General features: G+C 40.3%; 1 protein-coding gene and 1 non-coding gene across 2 annotated transcripts in view; both read right to left on the minus strand.

Moving 5' to 3' along the window:
• MYO3B (myosin IIIB) overlaps positions 1-27714 on the minus strand; it is a 380991-nt gene that overhangs the window by 76677 nt on the left and 276600 nt on the right. The window contains exons 31-32 of the mRNA XM_069540813.1: positions 4205-4265; positions 3176-3275 (exon numbers count right to left, since the gene is read on the minus strand). Of these exons, the coding sequence (XP_069396914.1) occupies positions 3176-3275; positions 4205-4265 (161 nt within the window). The remainder of the gene's footprint in view (positions 1-3175; positions 3276-4204; positions 4266-27714) is intronic.
• Positions 2762-2868, minus strand: LOC132428832 (U6 spliceosomal RNA). Its single transcript, XR_009520223.1, has one exon. It is a non-coding gene; the product is annotated as a U6 spliceosomal RNA (small nuclear RNA).

The raw sequence follows: 27714 nt of genomic DNA on the forward strand, positions 1-27714 counted from the left end.
CAAAGAATTAAATATAAAGGTACAACTGGCTAAAATGTCTCTTGCAGAATAAATATACTCTTAGTTTTGCAGCTTATCACCTTGAAAACATAAACAAAACTGGAAAACTTTTGTTGTTCAATCCATCTTTGTTGCCTTCTAAGGTCAGGAGGAATCTGATTTATAAATGCTTTTTCCTGCCCAAGCCCTCCTTCCCTCTTCCCCTGCTCAGAACAACAACAGCAACAAAATTAAACGACTTGGATCTTTTTAACTTGTTCCACTGGTATGCTCTACCTATTTGGGGGTGCCTAAAAGATCTTTTATTTTGTTCCAGGATTATTAAAAATACGGTTTAAAACTTTCTCTGACTCATTTACTCAAGAGTTTCATTTCATTCTTGCTTCCACTATATTTCATCACAGCTTTGGATGCTCAAGAATTCAATTTGGGAACCTAGGCTAGGTTGCGAGGAGAGAATTCAGAAATGAAAAGATAGGACCCCAGAGAGTTTAAAATCTAGTAGATGCATAAAAATAACTGTAGGGCTTCCCTGGTGGCGCAGTGGTTGAGAGTCTGCCTGCTGATGCAGGGGACGCGGGTTCGTGCCCCAGTCCGGGAAGATCCCACATGCCATGGAGCGGCTGGGCCCGTGAGCCATGGCCGCTGAGCCTGCACGTCCGGAGCCTGTGCTCCGCAACGGGAGAGGCCACAACAATGAGAGGCCCGCGTACCGCAAACAAACAAACAAACAAACAAAAAAAACCTGTAATACAAGTCAGAATGCAGTAAGTACTAAAGGAAAGTCAAAGGGCTCAGAGGAAGCCATTGTGGACTCTGAAGAACGGAGAGGACTCAGAATGAACAGTAAAGGAGGACAGGTGGGACACAGGGAGCAGCATGAACAAAATCACAAAGGAGAGAAAGAACACACTGGGCATGTGTGGAGGATAGAGAGTAGTTTGGATATTCTGAAGCACAGAATAAGGGAGAGAGATCAGCAGACAATAGAGCTAGAAAGGAAGATTAGGACCAGAACAGAGACAGCCTTGTATGTCATGCCAGGAAGTTTAGAGATGATGCTGGAACAATGGGGAGCCACTGATGATTATAGTGGAAGAGAATGTTATGATCAGGGTATGCTTTAGAAAAGCTCCTCAGGTATCTATGCATGAGGGAAGTTGAAGGAGGAAAAGAATGGAAGCAGGAAGACCACTTAGGATACTGTTTACAAGAGTTTAAGGAGAAGTCATGGTAGTGGTGGCAGACCCAACAGAAAACCATCTAGATTGGAAGGAAGGAGCAACTGTGACAGGAAAGTGCATATGAACCATTTACAGCAAATCAGATGTGAAACTTATTAAAAAGTTTGACTTCTGGGGATACTTTTCTAAAGAGAGGGAAAGATGATTATAATCCAACAAGTCTCTTTAGTAGTTAATTAAAAATGCAATATATTTTTACTCCTCCTAAACTATACCACCAAAACTTAATGCCTTACAGTAAGAACTTTCTTTCTCTACCCATTTTTTATACTTAATTTGCATTTATATAGTATCAATAGCAGTAAATACCACTGCAGCATCGGACACAATAATGTACCCTTACTATGAACCAGACACCATGCTGTGCCCTTTACTCCTACTAGCTTATTTAATCCTCAGTACAACCCTTTGGCTATGAACTACCATTTCCCTATTTTACATGTGTAGTTATTGAGGTAAGGAGTTGTTACATAGCTTTATTAACACTACACAAGAAAGCAGAGATTTGAATCCAGGCAGGTCTGACTCCAGAATCTGTGCCTTTGGCTACTCAACCATGCTTTAAAATTTTCTTTTTACTTGTATTTTAAAGTAGAATGCTAAAAGAGAATAAAGACCGGATGGGACACATGGAAAACAAATAGCAAGATGATAGATATAAACCAAAATATATCAACAATCTCATTAGATGTAAATGGTCTAAATATTCCAATTAAAAGGTAGAAATTGTCTGTTTGGATAGAGAAAAATGCCATCCAAATTCATGCATAATGGATTCTGTTCCACCCACGATCTTTTTCCTTGATTTTCTTTTTTGCACTACTCCTACTCGTACCTCACGTGGCCTTATTCCTAAACACTATCTGGCTGTGGGGAAATTAGTCCATTGGACAGTTTTATCATTTTTGGCATATTCATTTAAAAGGTTCTGCTGTAATACATTAATCCTCTCTCATCTCTCTTGAAGAGTTTGCTTTGTATGAACTGAAGGTCCTAACACATTTATTACGCATTTCCCACTTCATATTGTACTACTTTGCCACTGAAAAACAGACTAAGAAGAAAATTTGAGAAACCTAAGAAACTACTGCATATTTCAGAAAAATAAATGAGGTCGACAGTAAGTGTAATATTAGTATTTTAAGTTGAAAAGATTTTTTCCTTTGGAATGAATCCACCTTGTGCTTAGTATTTCCTGGTTCATAAATATTTCTTATGATCATGCTTCTATTTTATCTTCCAGAATTATTGATTATAGCCATACATATGGCCCCAAACTGACTTTTTACCATATTCTGTAGCGAATAATTTAGAAAAGGGGCCAAAAATTCTATTTTCCATAAAAGTGTGGCAAGATGTCTACATTCTTGCTGAAAGAACAGCTGTGTTGCAAAAAGGGCAGAACTTCTCTCTAAATCCATAGTCTTTACCAAGTCCTAGATTTTGACCCTGAACTGTCTGCTCCACTGAAAGCTGGTCAATTATTTATCTTTCCTTTAAGAAAATAAAGTTTTTTTAAACATATGGAATGCTTCACAAATTTGCGTGTCATCCTTGCGCAGGGGCCACGCTAATCTTCTCTGTACTGTTCCAATTTTAGTATATGTGCTGCCTAAGCGAGCACTAGAAAATAAAGTTTTAAAGCAGTTTCCTAATTTGAGGTTCTTACAAGTAAAGGGAAAAGTATGGCCTTTGATATTCATTTTCTTCCTTCAAATAAGTAAACTTCAGTGGCACAGGTGGGTGATAAACTGCTACTTTTAATGCAAGTTTTGTTTCCAGTCTTTATGGCTTCCCAAACCTGAACTTTCTGCTAACATTAGGTTATATTACTATCTGCCTTCTACACAGTCCTGCCTAAACAACTCATTAAAAAGTACAAAAGCATGCAAATGGTAGAAACAGCTTGCAATTCAAAATGTTCTTCTTACCAGATTTTGCAGGGGCTCCCCTCGAGGGTCTCAGTCCTGGGCGATCTGGAGCAGCATGGCATGTCTGAGAAGACACAGACTCAGTCCCAGAAACTGAGTGCTTCAGAAAGACCCAGTAAAAGAAACATTATTTTTATCCTCTGATGAGGCAGCCTTAGAACTTGGCTTCCATTTAACTAAGGGACCCTTAACCTCAATGGTACTAGGGAAAAATCTAAGTATATTGGGATCATGTGGTTAGTTGCACGTGTCTTGCAGCAGAATGGAGTAGAGGTCCTCTCCTTGGGGCAATTACCTGCAAAGTCTCAACACCTTTTGCTTCATCCATTTATTTCTTCCTCTGAACAAGCCAACCTAGCCCCCTCTTAAATTAATTATAGTCCATATAGAAAACAGCTATGTGCTGATTTTCTCCTATACTAATTTTTATCCCTAAGAAAGAAAAAAGAAAACCTATAGGAAGGTATTAATCTACTTAACATTTCTAAGTATATCATCCAAAGGATTTTGTTTTTTAATCTTACATATGCTCAGCAGAGTTACTGGCAAAAACTGTACATTTTCTTCATTTCATCCTTTCAACATCAAATAGTAGGCAGTAAAAATTGGATCAGACTTCAAAGCCTGCTGTGGGCTCCAAGTCACAGAGAGACGCCTCCATTTCACATATTGAATTCGAGCAGGATATCAAAGTGCTACCAAAGAACCTCAGGTCCTTACTCAAAAAGAGGCTCTAACATCTGTAGAGAGTGGAGTGCACAGACAAATCACCTCAGGGAGCAGCTAGCATTTATTCTTAGCAGCAAATTCCCAGGCTTTTGAGTCTCTCTTCACTGTACCTCCCTGTCTCTCTGCTGAACCAAAATTCTTTAGCAAGCTGGGCTTTTGTCTCAAAGTCTTCGAACTATCACTAACAGTTCATGTTTGGATGGCCTGACCAAGCCGCCATAGACAGGCACCACGACCATGGACTTGGATGAGTCTGTAATAAGGATACACAGTTACTTCAGAATCAAGATGTCCTTCTACCTTATTTGAATGTCCCGCGAAGACATCACACCCTTTTGAAGAACTCTGGGCTTGTGAGTGCCTAAAAATGATAATAATAATTTTTAGAAGGCCTGAAAATGATAATTAAAAAAAAAAACTTAAAGAGGGTTGCTTTCCTCCAAAAATGGATCAGAAAATACTCTTTAATTAAGATTCCATTGTTTTCCATTCCAGTCCTTGGTTAGAAGGATATGGTCAACTTAAGGAAATGCATTCTACCAGGTGCTGCTCATACACCCACAGTCAGCCTGAGATGCTAAGACCCAAGAAACTGCCCCTTTTAAAGTTGTGTGATCCAATCTAGTTTACTATTGGTGTTCACAGACTTTACCAAGTAGCCAACCAAGCTGATGCGAAGGCTCTACTTCCCACCCAGCACATTAATCACGTTGTTAAATAATTCAAAATAGATCCTGTAGTCAAATAAGTTTGGGAAATGCTGAACTATACATAGTTTAAGAGGTTTCCTTACTGCAGAATGATCTTTCACAATCACAATATGAATTTATGGGTTTCTAAAGTAGGGTGTATGGGGGGAGAATTCAGTTTCCTAAACTACTGTGACCGAGAAATTTAAAAAGTGATAACCTATTAACATCTAGTAATGTTTCATGGAGCAAAGTTTGGAAAAATCAACTGTGCTGTGGCCCAATTTCCAGAAATTGGAACACACTGTATAAAAGTGTGATGGGGGCTTCCCTGGTGGCACAGTGGTTGAGAGTCCACGTGCGATGCAGGGGGCGCGGGTTCGTGCCCCGATCTGGGAAGTTCCCACATGCCGCAGAGTGGCTGGGCCCGTGAGCCATGGCCGCTGAGGCTGTGCATCCGGAGGCTGTGCTCCGCAACGGGAGAGGCCACAACAGTGAGAGGCCCGCGTACCGCAAAAAAAAAAAAAAAAAGTGTGATGATTATAACTCACTGTTATATAAACAGACTCTTACAACTCCTCTCATATGGAACCCAGGAATGTGGAAAGCACTGACTAGGGGAAGGGAAGTCTGGATTCTAACTCCTCCCTCAAGATCCCTGATCTTCCTCTCTGGTCTCTCTGTCTCTGTCTCTCTTATACACACACATGCATGCATGCGCGCACGCACACACACACACACACTCACACACACACATACACACACACAATTGGGTAAATTTCTGTAGTATTCTGGGTTCTAGTTTTCTTCATCTATAAAATGAAGGGATTGAAATAAGCTATTCCTAAGGGCTCTTCTAGTTCCACATTTAAAATCTTATTCTTTATTTAAACTGACAATTTCATTTTTTGAATTTCTGTGAATGGTTCATTGGTATTACCTTCAAAATGCATCTATATAGATTATAAACAATATACCCATTTAAAAAATATCACATCAGTACCTGGGGAGAGGAGACTATGATGAATATAAATATATATTTATTTGTGTGTGTATAATTGTTTATCATATGTCTCCCACTATAAAATGTAAGTTCCAAGAAGGTGGGGACTAGGTCTGCTTTATTCTGTACTCTATATTAGCACCTAACCCTATGCCTGGTACACTCTAAGTGCTCAATAAATATTTGACAACTTGAATGAATGAAAGGGCTAGTGGACCCCCAAAATATGTGCCATGAAGAATACCCTTTACATTAAAATTAAATTAAGTAGCATTTATATAGCCCTTCATATTTTAAAAAATGCTTTTATATATCTAATAAGAATTTCACAACCATCTGAGCTAAGTGCTTTAACTGTCCCTATTATATAGCTGAATAAACTGTATTTCAGAGAGGGCAAGGGATCTGCCCAGGGATCATGGCACATACCTGGCAGAGCTAAGACACTGACTCCTGTTAGTTTGACTCCAAATCCTCTGCTCTTCCTCTGAACAATGACACCCCCCTCTCCAATGCCCTTGGGTCTCTGTGCATTGGCCCAAAGGAACTCATTCCTGCCAGCTTAGGCAGGTCTCAGTGGCAGTGGGACACCTATAGAACAGGTGGATTCAGTTCTTCTAGGAGTCCTGGTAGGCTTTGGAGAAAAGCTAAGGAAGAGAGTTTAGCTGTTGAATTACCATGGGGTCTCCAATTTCTGCCTTTCCTGTACCTACAAGAAAATGAAACCTCTTAAGAACTCCTCTTGCTTGCATGGCTTTTCAGGTCCAAAGGTCAGTGCAGATACCCTCCAACAGTACACTGGCAGTCGGCTCATGAGTTTGACTACCTTCTTATTCAAGCCTTTGGGAGAATCTAAGGCATCTCAATATAATTTTTACATGTGTTACATGGTTTTAAAGGGCGGAGGCAGGATGGGTAGTGTCCAAAGGCAAATAAATGAGAAAATACTTGACTAAACAAAGTTAGGCAGGTTTCTTTCCTAAGATGATTTCCAGAACCTTTAACTTAATAATATGCACAGTGAAACCTTAAGAGTGGGAGAGAACAGGCAGCATCCCCCAGACGTTATCCTAACGATGGAACCCTCCCCTGGAGCATGTCAGAGGCCCTGGTTCTTATAACATGCCTTAGAAAACACTAATCTGAGCAGCCCTTATTTGAAACAAGTTCCAATTTGCCTTTCAAAAAAGGGTTAAGTCAATTCTCTTCAAAAGTCTAACTGCCTCAACTCCTTTGCAGCAAATTTATCAGATATGTTGTCATTTGCCTCAGGGACTTGAGCCTGGCAACAAATGGATAATGCTTTTGCAAGCTGTCACCACCAAAATAAGGAAAAGCACAATGAGAAAATATCCAATGCTTATTGCCTGCACACATGCCACCAGGCCATGGGCAAAGCATGGATACATGCTTATCTCATCTAATACTTCCAACAACCATGTGGATTGGTTCTATTTTTATACCTGTTTTACAGGTGAGGAAATTAAGACTCAAGAAGCTAATGACTTGTTTCATGTCATAACTAGTAAATAGTGCAGCATAAAACCTGCCTACATAGAAAAGGAGACTCCAAGGGAAATTATTGATTCAGATATGAATTATCAGTTACTGATAAAACCTTAGACAAATGATTGATGGTGAATAGGACATTCATATGGTGCCAAAGTACCACCGTACAGATTCCTTCTTCAGGTCACAAGGGGAGCAAGGGAACTGCATATGGGAGAAATCAGGTTACCATCTCAATCCAGTGCAAATCTTAGCACCACTAATGCCCAGACAATATTGTCTTGTGATGTGAGGCAATATGAAATATTTGGCATCACCCAGGATATTTATATTTTTTCTTTTAGTCAAAACATTTAACTTTAATCTAATCAAAGCTTTAGATCTAACTTACAGTTTACCCCAAACACAAGGTATAGAGGGGAAAAGCTAGGACTGCAAAGAATCAAGCAGACAAATGTAGAAGGTGAGTTATTTTATGGAATAATTGGCTCATTCTCTTAACAAGTCAGTGCCATGAAAAAAGGGAGTACTGTATATTAATAGAGATTTAGGGAAATAACAAGTTGATGTAATGTCCTCGATTAGATCTTGGCTTGGACAAACAGGTGTAAAGGACAATTCTTAGAACAATTGGGAAATTTTGATTGGTATTAGATGATATTAAGGAATTATTCATTTTAAAGCATGATATTATTATTTTGAACCTGCAGGAGAAATTTTTTGAAATAACACTGTTCTCAGCCTCTGTAAGGAATCTGATGCTAAATGACAGAAGCAATACATTTGGTTATCAAAGGGTGGTGAATAGGAGGTAGCTGTCTCTCTAGAAACGATTCACTGCATATATCTAGGGCTCCTGTAGCCTCTCAGAAGTCATGACTAAAGTCTTAGGCAGATTGCCTCCAGGGCTTGGCCACTCTGCTGCTTTACTGCAGTCACTGAATTGTGAGTTCTTGGGGAGACGAAAACTCTCCGTCACCACTGAAAACCCTTCTGCTGCGCCTCTGCCTGAAAAGCCCCCCAGACGAAAGTCACATTTAATTCCCTTTTCTTAACCCCCAATCCCAGTGCGACCGGATGCGAAGCAGGGGCAAGGCTGGCTCCTGAGCACACGGCTGCCAAGAATGCCCGAGCATCTCTCTTGTGCAGCAAAGATCCATGGGGCCAGCTGGCTTAGTCATGCTGGGCTGGCAGCACTAGGTGAAGTCACCTTGTTCCAAAACTGGGTCTCAGCATTGCAGCCTCCGAAAGTCAGTCTGCCAGTTTGCTGAGGGGTAATGATGTTTTCGAGAGCTGAGCTGTACTAACCAAACTCAGAAGAGTCATATTTGAAAAGTAGAATGCCAGTGTGTGATTTTACAGTGAATACGATGATCTGGACTATACTTTCCCCCTCACTAGTTGGCTGATACACTCTGGAGACCAAATTACACATAAGAATGGAAACAAAGGAAGCAGGGTGCTCTTCCAGGATCTGACCAACCAGGCTGGTCTTGTAACTGGCCTTTTTCAAGTTTAGGGTTAGAATCAGTAACTTTTTTCTTGGACAGGAATAGAGACACGCTACCCTTTGACTCTCCATTTTCTAAACTTCATTTCAATTTCTTTGCACAGTTTTTATTAACTTTGATAAAATTTGCAAGATTGTGTGTTATCTTTTATCAATTATAATGTAGAATGGCTTCTAGACAAACTGAGAAATCCATTAGTCATCCACAAATGAAAGCCATTAGTCATTCACTTGCAAGCATAATCTAATTTCAAAACAGGATAGGTTGCAGCTTATTCACTGTGGATTGATTTTTCTTAGCTTCCCGCTGTGTCCAGATTTGGGAGTAGTTCTCATTGTAAACTCATGTCTTACTTGGTAGCCCTGGGAGAAAGGCTAATCAGCATAACCAAGCAAATTTGTTCCTGCCTCTTCAACAGCTCTGAAAAAAATCTTCTGTACATGGAGCTTTTAATACAAAGAGGTCATTTCTTTTTCCCAAGAATCAGCAGCCAATCCACCCTGCAAGAGGTATGCTCAGACCAAGATATTTTAACACAGTAGGAGGCCCATGAATCTTGAGGGAGGCAGGTTTCAGACAAATAAGTCATACAACTTCCCTTCTGGAAGTTATTACCATGAAAGATAATAGAAAACATAAACACCTTTAGAAATGGTTTCAATAAGTTCAAGTTCTGAAGGTAAATTAAGACATTTAAGGGATGACATCAGAGAAGAGGACACTGACCTGTGTAAAAGATCCTGTGCTAACCTGAGTGCTAACAAGGTTTCTATATGAACTGGCCATAGGTTGAATTGGCAACTCAAGCATACTTACTTAGCTCTTATATGGAATCTGAATATTTTAAGGGTTGAGGGTATAACCGTGGAACAACACCCAGATCTGAGTCTACCCACGCTGTCACTATGTATCAACTCTTTCCTGATTTATATCAGCTAGGTGTCATTGCATATTCTTCTTACTGCTTATATTTATTTAAATAGCTTTGAAGGCACAGGAAATTGGAAGATAATGTTTTAAGAACACAGATTATTGTGTTAAGTTCGAAGGCACCCAAAGTGTATAAGTTAATGCATCTTTTATTACAAAAACTGAAAAGTTAGGATTTCTAGAATGCTTTGTTGTTTTCTATTCACCACCACCACCTAAGTATTTGCCAAGCACACACTAAATCTCCCCAGGGTTGTATTCATACTTCTGTGCTTTTACCTGCAATGTCATCTCCTCTCTTGCCCACCTGGCCACTGCATCCGTACCCTTTAGCTCAGGGGGTCGGCTGCTCTGAAGAGCCTTTCCTGTCCCATCCCCATCCTGGTCACCTCTTCCACTCGGGGCAGAGTTGGAGGCTCCTTGGTGTGTTCCCACAGTCTACTGAGCATACTGAAAACTTGGTTCTGTAACTGACTCATCTGGTACCACATCTTGACCAATTAAAAATGCAAATCATCTACCAAAGGCAAGCTGAATCAAATTTTGATCAAGGGAGGGAAAGCAAAGAGCAAGTACCATAATTCCCTTGGCTTCTGAGATATCACAGTTCTTCTTATTCCTGTGCTCATCGGTGTTATCTTTTCTTCTCTATTTTTTATTTGATGAAAATGCTCTAAACTCCCAAGAGGTCTGAATATTCACCAATCCCTAATCAATGAAAGTGTAGCAATATCTGACTTTCTCCCCAAAGTAAATGACTAAAAGAGCTGGTGGTAAAATGTTTCCCTTTTTTTTCCTCTGATTAAAGTTTTTGCTGATTAAAAAATAATATATATTCACTGTTGTACTGTATAAAATACAAATATTCAAGGAGAAGAAAATAAAGTTCTGGGAGAATCTCTACACCCAGATATAATATCTTTCTGTATATGTTTTCAGATGCTTTTCTATGTATATAATATACATCTAAAAAATAATGGCTCATGATATATTTGTTTTAACTTAACTTTTGTATTATGAGCATCTTCCCATACATTTGTGTGGAATACAACATACGTAAGTGTGCACATACGTCATATTTATGGTTGTACAATATTACATTGGTTGATTATCATAAATGATTTAAGTAATCTCTTTTTTTGGATTTTTAAGTTGTTTCCAGTTTTATGATATTATAAATAATGGGTCATTAAAGATATGCGCATATAGTTATGAGTACCCAGCCAAATTTGACTAGGATAAATCTAAATTTAAGACTATTAGGTTAAAGGGTGAACAAATTTTCTGTTTTAAAGCTTTTGAATTGTATCATCAAATTCTCCCTTAAAAAGCAACAAAAATGAACACTCATGACCATAAAACTATGAAAGGACCCATTTGCCATATCACTAACACTGGGTATTATCAGTCTTTTTAATCTTTGCTTACCTCTTTAGCCAAAAAAAAAAAAAAAGTGGTAACTCAAGATTATTTTAATTGGCATTTCTTTATTTCTAAAGAGGGAAAACATTATTCCTGGGCTTTAATATATGGTATGAAGGAAATACAAAGAGTATAGGAGAAATGAAAGCAATAATCATGCAAAATAAGATCATCGCAGTAGGAAAAAAGGAAAACAGAGAGGAATGACGACAGCTTTTGTATTATTTTTTTCTCACTGGGTTTGGCTACTTGGTAACTTTTCGGTTTTGAGTGCAGAAACAGCATGTATCTGTTTCTGTATCTCACCCCAAGTCAGTGTCATTACTGAATGAGTTGAATACAAGTTATACTGAAAGTTATGGATATTTCTTTGCTCTTGGACACAATTATTCTAAGTTTTAGAACATGGCTCAAGGAGAAATTCATCAAAAGGGCTCAAAAAGGCTGATAAATGTTTCATAATGCCATTGCTGTAAGTTAGCACTATTAGTTTATGTACTTATGCTAATTTCCCAAATCCCACTGAGCCCTTTAAATTTGATCATATTTGTTTGCCTCATTGTTTTTCCCCAACCATGAGCCCATACAGCCTTAATTTGCCACTTCTTGTATTCTCATTTCTTTTTTTTTTTCTCCTTTGCTATTTTATTGCAGGCAGCTGTCACTGTGTAAAGTCTAAGGTAAGAGCCAAAGGCTTTTCTTCATTCTGCTGAGAATGCTTGCCTTATTGGGAAAAAAGGACACTCAATGGAGAGCCCTTCAAGTAACCTAAACTTAAAGTAACCCACAAAGCTTACTTCAGTTCTTTGCCAGCAACCAAGGGAGCCAAGAGAAAACCCGGCCTCAGGGCTGGGGATGCAATTAAGATGCAGTAGTAAGGAAGAGCACGTGACCCAAAGGACTGCATGGCCATGGGCAGAGGGCCACAGCACAGCCAGAAGAGCTGACCATTCAATCCTCGCATCCACACTAGAAATGTAGATCCTACCAGGGTCTCCATTTCACAGCTGAAGCTTGGGCCGTTTGAGGTACCCAGATACGCAGATACAAACCCAGATCCTGTGGACACAGAGTGTGTGCTCTCACCCTCCAGTGCCATTTTGTTACTGGACTCTTCCAGATATTCACTCAATCATATTTAGGATCTTAATAAATGACACCTGGGGTGACAAACATTTAACTCTAGAAAACCTACCAGGAGGCAGATCAAGTTAAATCCAGAATAGGTCTGGAGGTAATCCTTAGCCCCTGACCTGCTGACCTTTTACTCACCTTATGTCTATGGACTAATATTAAGATTATACACATCTGTGCCACACTCAAGGCTCCAATTTGGTGGCAAGCCTTCTTGAGATTCTCTATGATTATAAGAACGGATATTACATTGTGCAATACAGGGTCCTCGACAGCCTCCCAGACATCACTCATTCATTCCACAAATATTTATTGAGCCCCTTTAATCTGTCTCCTACTGTTTTGGAGGATACAGCAGTGAACAGGAAATCTAAGATGCCTATGCTCATAAGAACCTACATTCTAGCAGGGAAGGTAGATAATAAATGAAAAAATAAGTAAATATGTTAGCATGTTCAATAGAAGTAAGGGCCAAAGAGGAAAATTAAAGCAGGGAAGGGGTATAGGAAGTGCTGGTGGCAGGCTCTGCCATTTTAGATGAAGTGGGTACAGTAGATGATATGTGAGTAAAGACCTTAGTAAATAAATGGGAATTGATGTCTTTGAATACATTTTCAACTGAAAGCGCCTAACAGGTAAAAAACTTTATATGTTATGGCACATAGAGGTCAGAGGACTGATGTAAACACTTGGTAAAAGTTTAGCAACACACTTTATGATATATATATATATATATATATTTTCATGATATATACATACATATTCATGATATATTAGTTCCCAAGCACTTGGGCTAGTGTTGCCATATAAAATACAGGACACTTAGTTAAATGTGAATTCCAGGTACAAGGTGAATAGTTTTTTTAGCATAAAAATTTTCAAGTACTTCATGGGACATACTTATGCTAAAAAGAAATTTGTTGTTTATATAAAGTTCAAATTTCTGTGGGTATCCTGAATCTTCATTTGCCAAAAATGGCAACTCTAACTTGGGCAAATCAGCACCTCAGCTTCTGCACTGGCAAAATATGAATAAAAACTCTTGCCAGGGCTTCCCTGGTGGTGCAGTGGTTGAGAGTCTGCCTGCTAGTGCAGGGGACACGGGTTCGAGCCCTGGTCTGGGGGGATCCCACATGCCGTGGAGCGGCTGGGCCCGTGGGCCGCAACTACTGAGCCTGCGCGTCTAGAGCCTGTGCTCCGCAACAAGAGAGGCCGCGACAGTGGGGGGCCCGCACACCGTGATGAAGGGTGGCCCCCACTTGTCACAACTAGAGAAAGCCCTCGCACAGAAACGAAGACCCAACACAGCAAAAATAAATTAATTAATAAACTGCTACCCCCAACATCTTCTTTAAAAAAAAAAAACAAAAAGACTCTTGCCAAACTGGGGCAAAAAGACTAATTTGTCCTTTCTGGCAGAATAAAATGAAAATATAAGACAGGATTTTAAGAGGATTAAATCGAGAGGTATACATGGTCAGAATTTAGAAATAAAATGCACACTCAGCAAAGTGCTATACTTATTGCACTTCTGAAAGACAAATCCCTGAACTTGGACACTTCAGGCTCCACAGGGTAGAGAATGACAATGACAGGTATCTGGAGTGGCTTCCATTCTGTAACCTTTGCCTCTCCTTTGGGCGGGGTCACAAGGTAACTTGTAGGTTGAGTTACAGTTTTAGCACTTTAAAGAGTAGATTAGGCCAGGTATAGATTTGTGGAGGCACAGGAAACTACATATATGTTACTACATGTATTTTTCATGTTGTAAGCGGGGAAACTGAGGCCCAGAGGGGTGATAGGACTTGCCCAGGTGAATGAGAGGAAGAGATGGGTCTAACATCCACATTTCTTGGATGATGCTCTTGTCGCCAGTGCAGGCCCCAAAGATAATATTTAATCCAGTTTTCCCCCTTTAATTCTGAAAGCAGTGTTCATTTCGGGGAAAGAGAAGCAAGAAGCCCTGAAATGAAGTGCAGGATGAGCCTGGCACTAAGTGATGAGACCCAAAGACAGATGAGGGCGGGGGCGTGAGGGTAGAGGAGGAACACTTTAGGGAGTTTTGAAAAAAGAAAGTGAAAAAGCCTGAACAAGATTGTGTGCAGCAGGTGCTGACTAGTCAGCGAGGTCACAGGGGAGAAGCTCGAGGACAGACCCTGAGCAGTGCCATGCTGATGTGGACAGACATGGAGGTGTGGATGGGGAGGGATCAGTTTCTAAAGAGAAAATGGCTGATGGACTGCGCTGTCTAAAGAAGGGAAGTAGCACTGTCTTACTTTTTTCATTTTAACATTTTATTTTGACCTAATTTCATTTTTATAGAAAAGATGCAAGAATAGTATAAGGAATTCTGTATCTTCTTTAGCAGGTTCTCCAAATATTAGCAATGTATACATTTGCTTTATCCTCTCACTGTGTCTCTCTCTGTCTTTCTTGTTTTTTTGTGTGTTTTTTCGTTTTGCGGTACGCGGGCCTCTCACTGTTGTGGCCTCTCCCGTTGCGGAGCACAGGCTCCGGATGCGCAGGCTCAGCGGCCATGGCTCACGGGCCCAGCCGCTCCGCGGCATGTGGGATCTTCCCAGACCAGGGCACGAACCCGTGTCCCCTGTATCGGCAGGCGGACTCTCAACCACTGCACCACCAGGGAAGCCCTCTGTCTTTCTTTTGGTACATGTATACTGATAACCATACACATATACAAATACATGAAATTTTTTCTGAACCATTTGAGAGTCAGTTGCACCTGATACTCCTTTATCCCTAAATACTTCAGTGTGTGTTTCTTAAAAGCAAGGGCATTCGCCTATATGACGATAGTGCAATGATCAAAGTCAGGAAATTAATGTTACTATAATGCTATTATCCAATGTATAGATTATACTCAGATTTTGCCTATTGTCTCAATGATGTCTTCTACAGAAAAAGAAAATTCTGGATCATACATGGCCTTCAGTTGTCGTGTTCCTTTAATCTCCTTTCACCTGGAACAGGTCCTCAGTCACCCTTTGCGTCTGACTTTGAAGCCCACAGGTCAGTCAGTTTGGAAGAGGTCCCTTTGTTTGGTTTATCTGCTGTTTCCTCATAATTAAATCAGGTTATGCATATTTGGCAGGAAATCCACAGAAGTGATGTTGTGCTCTTCTCAGTGCGTCCTATCAGGAGGCACATGCTGTCAATTTGTCTGATTACTGGGGATGCTAACTTTAATCACTTTGTTAAGGTGGTGTCTGCCAGATTTCTTCCACTGACCTTTTGCAATTAATAAGCATTTTATGGAAATTTACTCTAAGACTATGCAAATAGCTTGTTACTCCTTAAGCTTTCACTACCAATTTTAGCATCCATTGAAGATTCCTGCCTGAAACAATGATTATTTTGGTAGCTGCCAAATGGTGACTTTATGCCTTCATCCTTCCTTTTACATTTATTATTTCACATCTTACTGCAAGGAAAAGCTTACTCTGTTTTTTTCTTCCTTCCTCCCCCACTTCCCTTCCTTCCTCTCTCTCTCCCTTCCTTCCTTTCTTCTTTCCTTCATTTCCTCCTTCCATCAATGTGGATTCATGAATTCTTACTGCATTCAATATTCTATTCTTTTATTATCATTATTTATTTTGATACTGAAATTGTCCTCAGTTTGGCACTTGCTTAATTTTAAAGGGTTGGGATTAACAGACTTCAAAATGAGGACTTTGGAAAGGAATGTATAATACTAGAGATTACGTAAAGAAAGGTGAACGCCTCCGAAAGAACAATAGTAACTCTCCCTATTACTACTATTCATGAGTGCTTTTTGTGTGTCAGATGAAATGCCGTGTGCTTTGTATGTGTTCTCTCATTTAACTTTCATGACCTGGTGAGGTAGTCATTATGGCATTTTTATCTTCCATTTAAAGACGAGGAAACAGAGGCTCTGAGAAAATAAGTAAGTTCATCAAGATCTTACCCTCAGTCGTAGCAGGTCTAGTGGAGTCCAGGGCCCCTGCTCTCAACCACCAGGCAACCCTACAAATAGGTGTGGAAACCTTCAGGAAAAGAAAAGGTCTTAGAAGCAAGGCTGCACTGTTACTGAGGGTAGCTGGACATTTGTTCCAGGATCTATAGTCATCTGAACTTTATGCATTTTTACAAATGGGGCATTTCGAAACTGCCTACAAGTCTGCCTACAAGTCTGTCAAACTTCCCTAACCTGCACTGTGTAAAGTATCCAACCCTGCCTAAAATCCAAGGAGGAAAGAATAAATAAAGTGCTCATTTGTGCCAATGTCAGCTGACACAGTTCGAGAAAGACATGAGTTGGCCAAGTCACCCAGGGAGGCATTCCCATGGGTCAAGACAAGTGAAAGCCAAATTCAGGCAGAGAAGAGAAAACTAAGGGAACAGTAGAGCAAGGATTCTTAAGAAATTAAGTATCTATTCATCTATGGAGATCCCAGGTGAAGACAGTGCTGTGGAGCCCGCCCCCCCAGGCTAACATACTAGATCCTTCTTCCTGCAACAATACCAGAACCTCTATCACCACCACACCACCACTTTTATTATCACATTTCAGATTCTATGCGAATGAGCTTGGGTGAAAGAAATATGGTGCATGCTAGTGAAACTAATTCAAACAACCATCCTGCCCTAGAGGGAAAAGCACAACTGAATCTGAGAATAACACCCTTACCCTCCCAGGAGGAACGAACTAAAAATAAAAGACAACAAGGTGCTTCCTGCCAGTCAGTAAATCCAATAAGAAGATGCCTCAACCTGGCGCTGGGCAGTTAACAGTCAGCCCGACTCCCTCCACCGGAGAACGGCCATGTGGTTCTCAGAGCTGACAGCTGCCAAGCAGAACCCCTCAGATTAACCCATAGGTGGTGTTGAACCACTTCCCATTAAGATATTTGCAAAGCAAACAAAAATGATAGCCCCATTCTGAGTGCTGGGAGCCAGCCAGGAGCGCTGGCTGTTCTTGTTGACACAAAGAGCTCTCCAGGGAGGGTCTGGGCCAGAGCGCGGAAGGCCACTCCTGCCTGTGTCTCCAGACCATGTTGATCTTAGGCCATTAGAATCTTGGTATCAGGGACTGTTTATTATCTAATTTCCCAATCACAGCAGTTGCTAGAGCTCTGTTTCACCAGAGCTCTCTATTCCTCTCTGTCTCCCTGACCTACACCATTCAGATGAAAAGAAAAAACTCAACTCTCCTCCTGTTATGTCTACTCATCAAGGAGACAAGTCTGAGAAGTTACTAAGATGCACACAGAGAGTGTGGCATTACCACTGTCAACAGCTTCTGTGGCAAACACTCATTCAGGTTCCTTCTGAATTTAAAGCGACCGGAGCTAATGGGAAATATGCTGGCATATTTGTGTCCTACAGGTAGGAGCAAACTGCTGTTTAGTTCACAAAATACACTTGGAACTGAAACACTAATATTTTTTCCTTCTAACCCAGAGAAGAAAATGAAATAAAGTTAAAGAGGCTATGGACATGTGCAAAGTTAATCTTCTTTCAACCTGAAGGATTATAGTCTCAGTTTCTTTAAGTGTTCATAATGAAGTGCTTTCGTACAGAATTCATTTTTTACGCAAATATTGTTTCCTGCAATATTTTCAACTTGAGCAAGTTTTCTTTTCTCAAGTTTCTTTCCTCTCAAAATAGCCTCAAAATGAAAAGGTATTTTTGTCAAAAATTCATTCTGAGCTTAAATAGAGCAAAGGTCTTGATGAAGATACAAGCACAGTAGATACCAGAGATGTGCTGAATTTCTAGAATTTCCTACACTCACAAAAACAGTAATGTAGGAAGGGAACAAGGGATGGCAAAATGGTCAGAAGAATTTGTCCAATTTTGTCATTACTGGAAATTGTCCTTTAGATTGGAAAGCAGAACTTTAGAGATAGAGGTATTAATTCCATAAGGAGAGAGATGAAGAAAGAGAGAGAGAAACAAGGAAAGACAGAAGGAAAGGGAGAGAGCTAAAGAGAGGTTGAGATTACTTTAGAAAAAGCAGAGGCATTAGCATACTAAAAATTGACTTTTTATAAATAAGAGAACTGCTTGACATTTACAGTATAAAGTTAGAAAGCAGTTTTTTAGACTATATCATTCAGTTTTAGATGATGTTTCTCCAAATAAAAGTAAATGTTGCTGGACCCAAGTTCTCCGTAAATGTGCAAGTTTTCCAGAGAGAAAGTGAATCCAACCCTGCAGGTCAACTTCGTAGAGCTCAAGCCATCATTTGCTGATGTCATCATCATTTGCTGATAGCAAACGTGTTTAGGGACAGATTAGCATAAGCACAAAAGTCTGTCCACAGGTGATCACGTTAAAGACCTTGGTGGAGTGGTATAGAAACCTCAGCTATGTATGAGACGTGTTGGACATACTGGAAACCCGTTCTGACAGACTGTCCAAATCTTTTCTGGACATGCTCCATCTTTGAGGCACCAGACACCAAATCAGTGCCTTGAAGTAGGGATCTCATGTAGGCGTGGAGGTCGCCAGAGAACCCAAGTCAAACATGCATCCTAACATCATTTCTGCTTAAGTTCACTATGTGCCGATTCCTGGCAACTGAACTATAAGTTAAGGAGTTAACCATAGACAGCTACCTGCCAATAACTGAGCTTTTAAAGAAAATACATAATTAAACATCTTCCCAAACTTGGGGCAGGCTTATTTTTGACTTGGGAAAGCAGATCCATTACAGAAAAACTAAACGGTATTAATAGCATCCCCCCCTTCACTTATTTTGTTAACACTGTTGGAGTTTTGAGAAAGCCAGCTTCCCACCTTATCAAAAATTAATTATTGTGTTCAAGTCAAACCCAAGATAAATAGGAAGCATTTCTTGAGGACAAAGTAATAAAATTTAGTTTTGGACCCAACTGAAATAAAAATGCAAGAGCACATATTCCTTCATCCGTTCATTAATTACTTTTATTTTATGCCTATAACGGCCAAAGATTCTAGATTCTAGATTTGGTGAGTCATACAGAAATATGTGACAGGTAGTTTAAGCCCTGGAGTTTACTATGTTGTGTAGAATATAGTAATAACAGCTAATATTTTTTGTGTACTTACTACATGCTAGATAGTTCTCTAAAATTTTACTATGGCTTATTCTCACAACCGCCGTATAAGGTATATACCAGTGTTAGAAATATGCTTAACTTGCCCAATGTCATTTAGCTAGTTGGACACAGACCTGGGCCTAGAAGAGAAGAAATTTGGCTCCAGAGTCTGCAGCCTAAACTGTTTTCTTTACCTGCATGGAGCCCCAGTACACATAGGGCAGGAATCAGACTCAGATGCTGATGGGGTCAGGCCATGAATTAAGCAGGCCAGTGGGTTGGTATCAATGGAAAACAGCCTCTCTTCAGTTCTAAGAGACTGCTGCTAGATACACCAACTTTTCAGGAGCCATCAGAAATCTGAATTGTTATATGAAATATTTCTATTTTTATATGTTGGAAACTAATTGAGAATTTCAAAACTATTGTTCAGGCCAAATTAAATGTCTGCAGACCATATTCTACCCAGTGACTGGGTGTGCGTCTCTTGGCTTACAGAATAAAGTCCAAAACATTCATGCAGCTTTTAAGGCTTCCCAAATCCTGGCTCCCATCTACCTTATTCCCTATAGTAGTTCTCCCTGCATCACACCACTTCCACCCCATCCTCAGTCGTTATCCCACCGGACGTCTCATCCTCCCCAGAATGCCCCCCACCACGTACATCCTGCCTCGGGGCCAGGGCCCACTCTATTCTGCCACCTGGGCTGCTCTTCTTTTGGCACTAGTCTGCTTCAAGGCCCTGCAGGAGGTGCCACATGGGTGAGACCTTGAAGGATGGTTAAATATCAACAGGTAAAGAAAGAATTGGCAAGGGATTTCTATTTAGAAGGAACAGCATTAACAGATATACAGAAATAGGAAAACAAAAGATGTTGAAAACCACCAAACACCTCCAAATATTTTAAAAGGCCTCTGGCCCTTGGAATCTGCTCCTATAAAGAAAACTCTAATTTCTGACATTCTGGACATCCATGGTCCTTCTAAGAGAGTCCTTTGCATAAGGATCACTGATGATTTAAGGTTTATTCAAACAGTCCAGATAAATATTTATGTATAGCCATAAGCAAATCCACAAGGAAAAATGTAATTCAAAACAGATGTTTCGTTAAAGCTCCTTTCAGCTGGTGATAAGGTTTCTGGCTTCAAAAAGGTTTTGAAAATAAAGTGACCAATTAATATTTTAAACTCTAAGAAGGCTCTAACAATCAAGGAAGCTCTGAAAGTTATCATTTGACGGTGTTGCCAGTGAAACCTGGCCATATTGACAAGGGTGAGTCTTGGGCCCAAAGTCAATCTCAGATTTATCCCTGAGATAAGAGCCAGGAACACAGGAAAATAAAATTTGGCTCTCAGTTTAAAGCTGAGAGTAAGTATTGTTCTAAAGTGTTGGAATCCTCAATGTTTATTTTAGTCCACAGCTCTAGAGCTAAACCAGAGGGGTCTTGATATCAGGATAGCTTTACAGGAACCTTTTAAATACTAATATCGCTACTATTATTACTACTACTTCTATCACCATGAACAACAACTTGCCATCATCTTTAATTGGGCATTTATTATGTCTAGAACTGTGCTAGTTCCTTTGCATAGATTATAACTAATCTTTTTTTAAGCTCTAATCTCAGATAACTGATTTTTAAAAATTTTTTTCTCATTTTTAAAAAAATTAAATGATATTGGAGTATAGTTGCTTTACAATGTTGTGTTAGTTTCTGCTTAAAGCAAAGTGAATCTGCTATACATATACATATATCCACTCTTTCTTAGATTCCCTTCCCATCTAGGTTACCACAGAGCACTGAGTAGAGTTCCCTGTGCTACACAGTAGGTTCTCATTAGTTACCTATTTCATATATACTAGTGTATACATGTCAATCCCAATCTCCCAATTCATCCCACCCCCACCTTTCCCCCCTTGGTAACCATAAGTTTGTTTTCTACATCTGTGACTCTATTTCTGCTTTGCAAATAAGTTCATCTGTACCATTTTTCTAGATTCCACATATAAGTGATATTATATGATATTTGTCTTTCTCTGACTTACTTCACTCTGTATGACAATCTCTAGGTCCATCCATGTCACTGCAAATGGCATTATTTTGATCCTTTTCTTGGCTGAGTAATATTCCATTGTGCATATATACCACATCTTCTTCTTCTTCTTTTTTTTTTTTAATACCACATCTTCTTTATCCATTCCTCTGCTGATGGACATTTAGGTTGCTTCCGTGTCCTGGCTATTGTAAATAGTGCTGCAATGAACTTTGGGGTGCATGTGTCTTTTTGAATTATGGTTTTCTCAGGGTATGTGCCCAGTAGTGGGATTGCTGGATCATATGGTAGTTCTGTTTTTAGTTTTTTAAGGAAGCTCCATACTGTTCTCCATAGTGGCTGTATCAATTTACATTCCCACCAACAGTGTAAGAGGGTTCCCTTTTCTCCACACCTTCTCTAGCATTTACTACTTGTAGATTTTTTGATGATGGCCATTCTGACTGGTGTCAGGTGATACCTCATTGTAGTTTTGATTTGCATTTCTCTAGTAATTAGTGATGTTCAGCATCTTTTCATGTGTTTTTTGGCCATATGTATGCCTTCTTTGGAGAAATGTCTATTTAGATCTTCCACCCATTTTTTGATTGGGTTGTTTGTTTTTTTGGTATTGAGCTGCATGAGCTGCTTGTATATTTTGGAGATTAATTCTTTGTCTGTTGTTTCATTTGCAAATATTTTCTCCCATTCTGAGGGTTGTCTTTTCATTTTGTTTATGGTTTCCCTTGCTGTGCAAAAGCTTTTAAGTTTCATGAGGTCCCATTTGTTTATTTTTGTTTTTATTTTCATTATTCTAGGTGGTGGATCAAAAAATATCACTGTGATTTATGTCAACGAGTGTTCTGCCTATGTTTTCCTCTAAGAGTTTTATAGTGTCTGGCCTTACATTTAGGTCTTTAATCCATTTTGAGTTTATTTTTGTGTATGGTGTTAGGGAGTGCTCTAATTTCATTCTTTTACATGTTGCTGTCCAGTTTTCCCAGCACCACTTATTGAAGAGACTTTTTTTTAACATTTTTATTGGAGTATAATTGCTTTACATTGTTGTGTTAGTTTCCGCTGTATAACAAAGTGTATCAGCTATACATATACTTATATCCCCATATCCCCTCCCTCTTGAATCTCCCTCCCACCCTCCCTATCCCATCCCTCTAGGTGGTCACAAAGCACCGAGCTGATCTCCCTGCGCTATGCGGCTGCTTCCCACTAGCTATCTATTTTACATTTGGTAGTGTATATATGTCAATGCCACTCTCTCACTTCATCCGAGCTTACCCTTCCCCCTCCCCATGTCCTTAAGTCCACTCTCTACATGTGCGGAAGAGATTGTCTTTTCTCCATTGTATATTCTTGCCTCCTTTGTCACAGATTAGGTGACCATAGGTGTGTGGGTTTATCTCTGAACTTTCTATGCTGTTCCACTGATCTATATTTCTGTTTTTGTGCCAGTACCATACTCTCTTGATTACTGTAGCTTTTTAGTATAGTCTGAAGTCAGGGAGCCTGATTCCTCCAGCTCCATTCTTCTTTCTCAAGGTTACTTTGGCTATTTGGGGTCTTTTGTGTTTCCAAACAAATTAAAAAAATTTTTGTTCTAATTCTGTGAAAAATGCCATTGGTAATTTGATAGGGATTGCACTGAATCTGTAGATTGCTTTGGGTAGTACAGTCATTTTCACAATATTGATTCCTCTAATCCAAGAACATGGTATACCTCTCCTTCTGTTTGTGTCATCTTTAATTTCTTTCATCAATATCTTATAGTTTTCTGAGTACAGGTCTTTTGCTTCCTTAGGTAGGTTTATTCCTAGATATTTTATTCTTTCTGACGTGATGGTAAATGGGATTGTTTCCTTAATCTCTCTTTCTAATCTTTCATTGTTAGTGTATAGGAATGCAAGAGATTTCTGTGTATTAATTTTGTATCCTGCTACTTTACCAAATTCATTGATGAGCTCCAGTAGTTTTCTGGTAGCATCTTTAGGATTTTCTATGTATGGTATCATGTCATCCGCAAACAGTGACAGTTTTACGTCTTCTTTTCCAATTTGTATTCCTTTTATTTCTTTTTCTTCTCTGATAGCTGCAGCTAGGACTTCCAAAACTATGTTGAAGAAAAGTGGTGACAGTGGACATCCTTGTCTTGTTTTTGATCTTAGAGGAAATGCTTTCAGCTTGTCCCACTGAGTTTGATGTTAGCTGTAGGTTTGTCATGTATAGCCTTTATTATGTTGAGGTAGGTTCCCTCTAAGCCCACTTTCTGGAGAGTTTTTATCATAAATGGGTGTTGAATTCTGTCAAAAGCTTTTTCTGCATCTACTGAGATGATCATACTGTTTTTATTCTTCAATTTGTTAATGTGGTGTATCATATTGATTGATTTGCATATATTGAAGAATCCCTGCATCTCTGGGATAAATCCCACTTCATCAGGGTGTATCATCCTTTTAATGTGTTGTTGGATTCAGTTTGCTACTATTTTGTTCAGGAGTTTTGCATCTATGTTCATCAGCGATATTGGCCTGTAATTGTCTTTTTTTGTGTGCTATCTTTTTCTGATTTTGGTATCAGGGTGATGGTGGCCTCATAGAATGAGCTTGGGAGTATTCCTCCCTCCGCAATTTTTTGGAAGCGTTTCAGAAGGGTAGGTGTTAGTTCTTCTCTAAATGTTTGATAGAACTCACCTGTGAAGCCATCTGGTCCTGGACTTTTGTTTGTTGGGAGTTTTTAAATCACACTTTCAATTTCATTACTTGTGATAGGTCTGTTCATATTTTCTATTTCTTCCCGGTTCAGTCTCGGAAGGTTGTACCTTTCTAGGAATTTGTCCATTTCTTCTAGGTTGTCCATTTTATTGGCGTGTAGGCTGCTTGCAGTAGTCTCTTATGATCCTTTGTATTTCTACGGTGTCCATTGTAACTTTTCCTTTTTCATTTCTAATTTTATTGATTTGAGTCCTCTCCCTTTTTTTCTTGATAAGTCTGGCTAAAGGTTTATCAATTTTGTTTATCTTCTCAAAGAACCAGCTTTTAGTTTCATTGATCTTTGCTATTGTCTTCTTTGCCTCTATTTCATTTATTTCTGCTCTGATCTTTATGATTTCTTTCCTTCTACTAAGTCTGGGTTTTGTTTGTTCTTCTTTCTCTAGTTGTTTTAGGTGTAAAGTTAGGTCGTTTATTTGAGATTTTTCTTGTTTCTTGAGGTAAGATTATATCTAATCTTTACAATTGTTCCCTTTTTCCAGCCTAGGATACTGCTGTCAGAAAGATGAAGGAACTTGCCCAAGTCTCATAGCTTGTAAACAGTTAAACTAAGATTCAAACCCAGGTCTGTCACCTGATTTTCTACCAGAAGAAGGTAACACATAGCATCACAGGCATCTCATGAAAGAAGGCCACCACCCCTACCTCCTCTTACACCTGCTGCTCTTTCCCCTCTGGTGCCATAGGGGGTCCTCTAATGCTTTAGTGCACTAACTTGGTCACAGGGGTGGGAAATTTGCTGCAGGGCACTAGCCCCCTGAGGGAGTGAAATGAAAGTGGAAGGAAAAATTAGCATGGGAATTGAAAGATGGGAGAGGAAACCTCCTCCGGATACTGATATGGAAAGAAAAGTTTTGTTTTGTTGAATCTTCTTAGCACTGCCACGTATTTCTACAATGACCCACCACACAGTCTGTCAAGATATGTGGCAATCTGTATTTCACAGCCCACAGGAAAATCTGGCCCACAGTCGGCCCTAATAGGGAGGCTGTTTCTCTGGCTCATCAATTCTGAGGTCAGCCTGACTGGCTCCAAGCCCTGGGGCCGCAAGGATGACACACGGGAGAAATATGTGCTCATTTTCCCCTCTTGCGAGGTGCCAGCTCCCCTTGAGCTGCCTGAGTCACGAAGGTTCCGATCTCTCTGAGTCTGAATCCTCACTGAAGTGGCCCAGGATGAAGCAGCTTCTCTGGGGGTGTGTTAAAGCTGCTGGGTAAAAACATCTGCACCAGTAAGATCAATCTCCTGCCTCCCTCATAGGGGCTTCTTTTTACACAACAACAGGCTAGCTGTGCTAAAGAATGTCAAAGAAAAGCCTTGTGAGAGCTTTGCCATATGCAGGCCAAATTAAATTAGGGGCTGAGAGGCGTAATCCTCACTATTGTACTTATCAGCATTAAAATGGAGGATTACCATCAAGGGAACAAAGGCCCCCCAACACAAAAGACTACTTCCGTTCTGTCATTCACTGTACACAGTTATAGGCTCACACAGGAAGTGGAGCAGAGAAGCACCAGGCCAACCACTGACTTCGACTTGCAACGTGAGGCTTCCTTCTCCCCAGCCAAGTGAGCCCTGCCCCACCACGCACCCATGGGAACACCTTTCCCATGAGGCCAGTGGCTTTCTCCCAAGATTTGGTGCTGGAATCTTCTCCACCAATCACAGGGTAAGAGTTTGATGCTGATCAGAGTTTACTCCTTAGCTGGCTGTGATTTAAGATGGGTACATATATACAATGGAATACTACTCAGCCACGAAAAGGAACGAAATTGGGTCATTTGTAGAGACGTGGATGAACACAGAGACAGTCATACAGAGTGAAGTAAGTCAGAAAGAGAAAAACAAATATTGTATATTGACGCATATATGTGGAATCTAGAAAAACGTACAGATGAACTGGTTTCCAAGGCAGAAATAGAGACACAGATGTAGGGAACAAACGTTTCCCACCAAGGGGGGAAAGTGGTGGGCAGGGGGTGGTGGTTGTGGTGGGATGAATTGGGAGATTGGGATTGACATGTACACACTAATATGTATAAAATAGATAACTAATAAGAATCTGCTGTATAAAAAATAAAGGAAAAAAAAAAGTTTTGCTGAGATGACAGTTATAGAGAACATAGAATAGAAAAAGCCCTGGGCTAGGCATTTGGAACCCTAGAGAGGCAGCAGAATGTACTGGTTATAGGTGTGGGCCCTGGAGTTAGAACACCTGTGTTCAAATCTTTACTCTGTCACTTTACTGACTAGGTGACAATGGCAAGTTCCTTGTACTCTCTAAATGTCAGAAATTATACCGGGTAACATCTTACTGAAAAACCTGAACAAACTTTTTGGCCAATCCAATATAATATGCACTTCTCCCATAGGGTTGTTGTGAGGATTAAAAAGAATCATGCATGTGAAACACTTAGCATAGTGCCCAGGGAGTTGTTAACAAATATCAAATATTAGTTGTTATTACTGTTGGAGACAGAAGATCCAGATTCAAACCCCAGACCTGCCATTTACTCTCTGTGACACTGGGTGACCCCCGTGCTAGCTGACTGGGGCAGGAGTAGGTAAATCTGATGCCTCCAACCCAGCACTCATCTCTGGTCCAGCATTTGGGAGCTACTTGATTAGCCTTCCCCATGTTCGGTTTACTCATCAAGAACACCACCCAAAGGACCCGTGTGTGAGTTATGTGAGATAATTGTGGGAAAGACTGCCATCACCATAAATGTTGGGTGACCTCAACACGTCCCTGTTGTACCATCCTCACAGTATTTCTTGTCATGTCTGGGTCTTCCTTATAAACTCTTCCTCTGATTTTGCCTTCCCTCCATCATTCCCCAGTACTTATCTGCTCCTATCACTACCCCTTCAGGACTCTTCTGGAAAACTTTGCTGGTTGCTTCTCCAACCCCTTTATTCTTTGAGTACTTTCTCTTGCAGCTGAAAATGCTCACTTTCCCAGCCTCCCTTGCAGCTCCCCTGTGGAGCCACCTCTGCAAATTCTGGCTGATGAGATGGGATGGGAATGTCCTGGGGACTTCTGGGAAAGGTCTCCCTCCTAACAAGAGAGAGATTCCTGAGGAGAGGCCCCTTTACATCCATCTCTTCTTTCCTGATTTGGACAATGCTATGTGAACAAGTGATACTTAGCACACTGCTTCAGCCACCTTGTGCCCCAAAGTGGGGGTATCACTGACGTGCTGAGATAGCAGAGCAAACAGATGGAAGGAGCCTGTGTCCACATCCCTGAGTGGCCAACCCAGCACTGGAACTTCTCTCTTTGGACCTCTTATCCTGAGGGATCCTTGAATCTATTGAGTTCTGTTACTTGCCGCTGAGAGCATCACCATTGGCATGACCCAGTTCTCTTCTCATTATGCTCTGCCTGCCCACCCCCCGCCCCCCAAGATTTCCTTCCTTTCAATCCCTGACTTGATCCATCCACAGGGCATTGAGGTGACTATCAAACACAGCGGGAAAAATGAGCCCCCAGCCCCCTGGGGCAGGGATGTCCTGAAACACTATCTGATACGTTATTCTGGATTCTGTTGTTGCCACCACCACTTAAAGATTGAGGAGGAAGAACATTTCTTTCATAAAAATCTGAATTCTGAAGAGTGGTCTTGGAAGTCAGCTTGACTAACTTATTGAGACCCACTGCATGTACTGGAAATAGGAAGAATGAAGACTCAGCCCTCACCCTTGAGAAGCTGACCTAGCACATGGTCAAC

Source organism: Delphinus delphis, chromosome 7 (assembly GCF_949987515.2).
Source record: "Delphinus delphis chromosome 7, mDelDel1.2, whole genome shotgun sequence".
Taxonomy (NCBI): Eukaryota; Metazoa; Chordata; class Mammalia; order Artiodactyla; family Delphinidae; genus Delphinus; species Delphinus delphis.